The following is a 7,802-nucleotide window of genomic DNA, read 5'->3' as shown; positions in this document are numbered from 1 at the left end:
GCCCTATTGGCCCCCTGCTCCAATGGGTGACTGGATTACAATTTTTTTTTAAAAAGAAGGGGGTGCGTCTTTAAGATAACAAAGCGCCTTGTCACCCGGAAAGTACGGTAGGTTTAATTTGTACACATTAGAAAAAAAAGTTTAAAAAAAAAAAAAAGTGATTGCCTACCTACCTACCCTATTTTTTTTGGCTATGTTACCGTAACCACACCTATTTTTTTTTTGTTGCCTTAGAATGAAGCCGAGGCCAAACCAAAAATGTTTGTTTCTGATACCAAAGGGGGGAGAAAATAGGGTCAATTTGTTTATTTTTTCTTAGGATAATACTGATAGTCTTTTTTTTTTCTCAACCAAGATGCATTGGCTGACGCACAAGACCTAATTTACTTACCTGTACAGTGGAACCCCCATTTTAAGACCCCAAAAATCTGAGAAAATATGGTCTTAAAAAGGAGGGAGTCTTACAATGGAGGTTTATATTATGAACAGAACGTCTAAAAAAGCAAGGTCTTAAAAGGAGTGTTTCACTGTATGGCTAAAATGCCTATGTCACCTAAAAAAGAGAAGCAATATTTACATTAAAAAAGGTCAAGGCCGTGACCCCAGTGCCATTTTGTGTGTGTTCGGTTTTGCTTACTTTTTGCATGTTGTCTTTTTCTCCAGACATTACCCAGAGGAGATGGACAAGTTGCAGCAGACGATGCCTATGATTCTGACAGTTCTGGCAGCGTACATCAAGGCTCTGATGCTGGCAGTGGCACCAACAGAAACAACAACAGCGTCAAACTGTTGCGTCAGAATCAGCGTCTGCTTTCTGAGCTGGAGCGTCTGGTCTGTGAATTACAGGCGGCAAAACATCGAGTGAGCCTTCTTCTTCTTCTACTTCTCGTTCGCTCATTTTAGACATCCATGCACTCCTGTGGCACGCACGAAACATTGAGTGAGTTGGGTGTGCAGTGTTCTTAAAATTTCTCAGGGAGAAGTTTCTATCGTACACTTTCACCACTGGCATATATGAAGAGACACAAGCAGACAAGCCCCTCTATTCTTCGTGTTGACGCATGCTGTTGAAAAGTTGCCTCCCTTTGTACAATGAACAGACCCTTTCTTTGTAACCGTCATACTTTTGTTATACAGTTTGTTTCTTCTAACTCTCATTCTTATTTTTTCTTTCTCTTGATCTTTCTCTTTCACTGATTCTTTTATACTTCCTTCCTCTCCTTCCTTCTTTGTTCCCGAGTTCCCAAAACAGGATTGTTTCTAGCTTCATTTTGCCTGTTGTCAAGTTTCATCTGATGGCTTCCATTATTTAACCTAGTTCATGACTGTTGCCAGGAAGGAGAGTTGTGCCTGGAGCTTGAAGGCAGCCAGACACAGAACACAGGGCTGCAGGAACGTATGGAAGAACTGCAGGCAGAACTGGAGGCTCAAGACAAGGCTCTCAGGTGTGTGTTTATGTAAACCTCTGTGTGTGTGTATGTATGTGTGTGTGTGTTTTTTTGAGTGTGTACATGTGCGTACATGTGTGTTTGTGTGTATAGCATTGATTACTGCTAAGGGCTACAGTCCACAGAGCTTCCTCATTACATCATCAGTTAAATGATTTTGTGCAGATCAGCAGAGCAGCACCTGACAGAAAGCCAGCGGCAAGTGAGCAGTGCTCAGCAGGAATCAATGTCATGCCAACAGCAACTTCAGGACATGTGTTCCCAGCTAGACCAGGAGAGGAAAGCCCGTTGCAGGTGCGTAGGCTGATCGATGCCTTTCACCGTAGTACTCCCTTTTGCTAATTTCTGGCATCATCTTCTGTGTTTCTAAGCTATTTTCTCCCAGTTTCACTTTGACTTGACGACTGCGGGCATCGTATAGTTGCGGTGAGCTTGCAGCTCTGGTTTCAATGATATCGGAAAGGTTCAAGGGCTTAATCTTGATGCAAGAAAATTTTCTCAATGTCTCCAGGCACCTCCACACCATACAGTTTCAACGGCTTAGCAAGCCTAGAGTGGGGAAAACACAATACTAGTATTGCTAGATTTTGCTAGCATGAATTTTCTTCGACAAATTTGCGGAATAAAAGTGTGTGTAGTTTTAAGCAGTTTAACCTTCACCGGATCACGCGTTGGACTCCGCCCTGATATGGCCCTTCGTGATCGGCTGGGCGTTAAGCAAACAAACAAACAAACGCGTTGGACTACACAGTCCGGATGATGTCATGTGGGTCATGTACGACCCATGCTTTCCAAACAAGGATTCAATGTAAAAAATATGGGTCGTACACGACCCACGCCATCCGAATAGGGATAAATGATAGAAGGTAGATTTGCCAAGATGAAATTACGGCATCATAATTCATGTTAGCATTTTGTCCCAGACCATTGATTCAAATGAAAATACTGATTGCTTTCAGGATGTACGTACATGTAGTTTCATAATCTCCTGATCGGTTTCCTTGTGAATTCTAGAAAAAATGATTGTGAGAACCTCGAAAATAAATCTTTTTGGTATTCAGTACTGACATATTTTTATGTACGTGTATTCTGCTTTAGTGTGGAGGCTCAGAGAGATGAAGCCGTGCAGAACTTTCTGGAAGCCCAGGCGTCATTAGAAGATTTCCAGCGCCGCAACCATGAACGTATGAAGAAGGTAAGGATGTGTGTGTGTGTGTGTGTGTGTGTGCGCGCACGTGTGTCTGTGTGTGTGTGTGTGCTGTTTTCCCTTTGATTCTTAGGTTGTTAACAGCTGTTAGTAACACAAGCAATTGCAGAAGCTGTATAGGGGTACCCTTCCTTTCAGACCCCCACATTTAAGACTTCCAGCCCTTTTAAGACCCGTTTTTTGACTCACATGCGAAGCAAAAGTGAGTCTATGTACTCACCCAAGTCGTCCGTCCGTCCCGCCGTCCGTCCGGAAAACTTTAACGTTGGATATTTCTTGGACACTATTAAGTCTATCAACACCTGATGTGGCCTGATGGTGTATGGTTACAAGATCTCAAAAAACATGTGCGGCAACTTGACCTCACTTCAAGTTCAAGGTCACAGGGGCCGTAATTGTTGTCTTAAAAACGACCATTTTTCACATTTTCGCATTTTTTTCTGAAGTTATCGAGAATGGCAACCTTAGCTATGTATGCTATACAGGGCAATGTAAGCCCTATCTTTGGACACCAGTTTGGTTGACCTTGCTTCAAGGTCAAGGTCGCAAGGGTCCTTTAAAGTTGGATTGTATACATAGTTTGAAGTGACCTTGACCTTGAACTATGGAAGGTAACTCTTCCAAATCTACATATGTGTGAGGGAAATACATTATACTTACAAAAGTGAGTCTATATACTCACCAACATCGTCCGCCTGTCCTTCCGGGCGTCCGGGCGTCCGTCCCCCCCGTCCGTCTGTGAAACCTTTAACATTGTATATTTCTTGGACACTATTAAGTCTATCAACACCAATTGTGGCCTGATGGTGTATGGTTACAAGATCTTCAGAAACATGTTTGGCAACTTGACCTCAATTCAAGGTCAAGGTCACAGGGTCCTTCAAAGTTGAAATGTATATATTTTGAAGTGACCTTGACCTTGAACTATTGAAAATAACTCTTCCAAAACTACATATGTGTGATGGAAATACATTAGATCTTCAGAAACACGTTTGGCAACTTGACCTCACTTCAAGGTCAAGGTCACAGGGTCCTTCAAAGTTGAAATGTATATATTTTGAAGTGACCTTGACCTTGAACTATTGAAAATAACTCTTCCAAAACTACATATGTGTGAGGGAAATACATTATATTTTCATAATAACTCACATTAGGTTACATATCTTCAAGTTCCAGGTCAGTTTGAGTTAAACTGATATTTGTCAAAAAAGAGAAAACAGGCGCCAGACTAGAGAGAAGTCGGAGAACTGATGTTCCTTGTTCGACTCGATCCCCTAATGACCAGCGATTAGCATTTTAGGATGGAGAACCTTTTGACACAGTATGCACCATAACTTGGATGCAATTACTGAATGTGCAACTCACAATGGCATTAGTTTTCTGTAATTATTTTCTTTACTGAATAAATATTGTTTTTCTTAGTTTTATTGTAAAATTATTCTGAAAGAAAGATCAAGGTCTGTTCAGCATGTGAGTCGTGTGGGCTTTGCCCTTCTTGTTTTAATATTTTTTTTTTAAAGATTTGTTATTTTTAACCTGATTTTCTCGTATATCTGGAGGTTTTACAAAAAAGAGGGGGGGGGGGGGGGAAGAAGGAAGGGGGAGGGGGGGGGGGGTGTTACCACTGTAGAGTCTTTATTATTCCAGTACATAATGTTGCACTGACTTTTTCTGTGCTCTGTGTGCACAGCTAGAGGAGAGTGAGGATCACCTGCGAGACAGTCTTGCCCACACCAACACTGAGCGAGACGAGCTGTTGCAGCGTGTCGACTCCTTTCAGAGCACTGTCACCTCTCATGAGACAGAGATACAGTGAGTGATACTTGTGTTCTGTGTTTGCTGTAGTATAGCTCGGTAGCTCAGGTGGTAGAACACTGGATTTGTGATCCTGTGGTCGCAGGTTCGAATCCTGGCCGGGATGTGCAGACTCAGAGACGGTATCCATGTTCCACCCCCGTGCCACCACTGTGGCATGTCAAAGACCTTGGTCATTCTGCCATACGTGCAGGTGGCTGATTACACCTAAACATGCATACACCGGGGTGGCGCGACTCTGTTGCTGCTAGCTTTCCACTGGGAGGAAGTGACCCGAATTTCCCAGCGATGGGACAATAGAGTAATGAAAATGAAAATGTAAATTCAGAGCCACTTTTAATTTTCACATTCAGATGCTGGCAGTGGTTGTCTAATTACAATAAAAAAGATCTTCATACCATCCTGACGAAGGCAGTTACATGCCGAAATATTGAGTTTAACGTACCTAACCTGGTTTCTGGTGTGCTTTCTTTTTCTTTTTCTTTTTCTCAAAAAGATCTTGTAAGGTACCTTCCTTCTTGCAGGTTTATCGTGACATATATGTCCAGGGTTTACATGGAATAAGAGCATCATTTTACTGGGACACGTTCCAGAAATCAAAAGGCTGCCAGTGTTTGGTGCAGAATGGGATTTTTTTTTCTTCTGAATTAATGTCGCATGTAGCTGAATCTGAAAAATCTCCCTCTGCACAGAAAATAGCCAGACTGTTGAGTTTTGGTATGTGTACAAGTTGTGGGATGCTCATGTTCCATGTAAAAGCCTGGACAGATGTGTGGTGCTGACATGATACGTTGCACAAGAGGTACAGTACCTTTAAATTCAGAGCCATCTTTATTCACCGTTCTTCAGATTCAGATGGTGGCAGTGTTTGAAATGATAGTCACATGGTAAACATTGTGTTTTATATTCTATGCTAGAGACAGGCGTGGAATGGGAGGTTTGTAGCAATAAGGATATCTGTTACTTCTTCTTATTCCCCCCTATGCTTCTTTCTCTCTGTAAAGATGTAGGGCTAGTTATTTTTCGGTAACTTACCCAACAACCAAAATCACTTACCCAACAACGGGCCTGAATCCTCGATAGCTCACATGTTGATGAGTTAGACTTTGAGGGAACTACTTTAGCGATTGAAAAGTTCCGAACGCTCCAATGTACGAAGCTCGCATTTTTCATGATCCGCTAACTTCGACCATTATTTTTGATAATCACTGAGACTCGGCATGTAACCTCTACTTCTTCTTCTTCTTCTTCTTCTGTGTTTTTGGACTCCCACATACACTTATTTGTATGTCCATTTCTGTCCCTGGCATTTAGGCAGTCATACTCCTATTGCGGGGGATTCATGCGGGTTTTTTTCTTCGTGTTTCTACAACCCATCAAACTCTGACATGGATTACAGGATCTTTTCCATGTGTACTTGATCTTGAGCTTGTGTGTACACACAAAGAGGGTTAAGGCACAAGCAGGTCTGCACATTCGTTGACCAGGGAGATAGGAAAAATCTCCATCTTAAAGCAGGGATTGGCTTGGGCGTCGGTCATCAGTCTTTTGCCATGTTAAATTCGGAAAAGACCGAAACACATTGGTCTCAATCCGTCAACTGACCGATAGACATGCAGCAGAGTCAGTCAGCTCGTCTTAATTTTTCTGCTGTCTTGTTCTTTTTTTTCCCCCCTTCCTTACTTAATTGAAATAAATATGGTTATTATGTCCTCACACCTTTTATTCCTCTTCATGTAAGACCATTTGAAAATTAACAAGAAAATGAAGAAATGAATTGAATTTTCCTCTCATTTGTACATTGTAAACAACTTTCAGAAGTTTTTCCTCACTGCCGTAATGCACAGTCACGGCAGTCCCGTGGTGAAAGGAAAGTTTTTTTTATCTTAACTGATTGGTTTGCAAAATGACAGATTGATTCATGGCCGAGTCAGTCAATGAACTCCTAGTGGACAAAACCCAAGCCAATCCCTGTCTTAAACCCACCATCATACCTGGGGTTCAAACCCCAAACCTTCCACACGGAAGGCCAGCTTTCTAACACTGGGTCTAACCTTATCTGAATTGCTAAAGAGCTTAGATTTTGTACAAACAAGTTTGTACATGTATAGAATAAAGCAAGAGTATTTATACTCACATGGCTGTGTGTGTGTGTGTGTGTGTGTGTGTGTGTGTGTGTGTGTGTGTGTGTGTGTGTGTGTGTGTGTGTGTGTGTGTGTGTGTGTGTGTGTGTGTGTGCAGACGCCTGGAGGGACTGGTCTCAGTGGAGCAGGAAACAAAGACTGAGATGGAGGCTCAGAACCTTGACCTTCGCAAGCAGCTCGCCAAGCTCACCACACGACTCCGTAAGTGCCCAGCCCTAGTCTGCATGCAAAATCATACTTTTTGTTCTCCCTCCTCAATCGTTTCCATCTACTCAATTCCTCAAATTTGAGGATCAGACAAGAAGTTACAAGTTATCATGCACCTCTGTTTAACTCTGTTGGACCTTTTGGCATGCCAGAAATTTGACATGTGACGATTGACTGAAATCAAATATGATAACAATGGAAAACTATACTCTTGTGCATAAAAGCCTTTACAGGTCAAAATTCTTTTAAACCAGAAAAAGTTGACAACATTTGTACAGTTTTTTACAGCAGTGTGAATAGTAATCCAAGACCAGTGTCTGAGTGTGTGAATGTGTGTGTGTGTGTGAGTGTGTGTGTGTGTATGTGTGTGTGGATGTGTGTGTGTGTGTGCATGCATATGCATGTGTGTGTGTGTGTGTGTGTGTGTTTAGTGAAGGATGACCTCAGTTCTTTTGTACATGCTCTTTTCTCTCCGGATTGGGACATTTATTTTTGCATCTTTTGTGAGAAAAACAGTCACTTTTTGTTGTATGAACTGTAGTTTTGATGTGTGCTCTGAACTTGATTGACCTCAGGTTGATTTTAAATTTTCACCCACTGAAATTAAAAGCACAGTCCTTCCTGTGCTCTGCTCACTATCTCAGATCTTCCCAGGCTTTCACATAGGATAAGACTATTAAGAGCACTACTCCACCTTGACTCATACCAAACTCAAGGATAAGACTATTAAGAGCACTACTCCACCTAGACTCATACCAAACTCAAGGATAAGACTATTAAGAGCACTACTCCACCTAGACTCATACCAAACTCAACATCCTGAATGCGTTCTGTGCAGAGTTGGCTTTGGGGATGATTTAGTTATGCAGTTGTGGCTTTATTGAAACTGATTCAGGAAAAAAAATCATTATGTATGCACAGAAAGCATCGAGGCTTTTGATTTTTACATTTAGTCAAGTTTTGACTAAATGTTTTAATGTA

At 41.8% G+C, this 7,802-nt stretch overlaps 1 protein-coding gene across 2 annotated transcripts in view; it reads left to right on the top strand.

The window, feature by feature from the left end:
* Nucleotides 1-7,802, top strand: part of LOC138948962 (coiled-coil domain-containing protein 18-like) — a 170,636-nt gene that overhangs the window by 2,065 nt on the left and 160,769 nt on the right. For both annotated transcript variants that reach the window (XR_011450131.1, XM_070320640.1), the window contains exons 3-8: nt 664-861; nt 1,336-1,445; nt 1,614-1,742; nt 2,547-2,643; nt 4,346-4,467; nt 6,712-6,815. Coding sequence is in view for 1 of the 2 variants with exons in the window: in XM_070320640.1 (XP_070176741.1) it covers nt 664-861; nt 1,336-1,445; nt 1,614-1,742; nt 2,547-2,643; nt 4,346-4,467; nt 6,712-6,815 (760 nt within the window). In the remaining variant the exon portion in view is untranslated. The remainder of the gene's footprint in view (nt 1-663; nt 862-1,335; nt 1,446-1,613; nt 1,743-2,546; nt 2,644-4,345; nt 4,468-6,711; nt 6,816-7,802) is intronic.

This window comes from Littorina saxatilis, linkage group LG15 (assembly GCF_037325665.1).
Source record: "Littorina saxatilis isolate snail1 linkage group LG15, US_GU_Lsax_2.0, whole genome shotgun sequence".
NCBI lineage: Eukaryota > Metazoa > Mollusca > Gastropoda > Littorinimorpha > Littorinidae > Littorina > Littorina saxatilis.
This window is presented reverse-complemented; position numbering and strand designations above follow the sequence as displayed.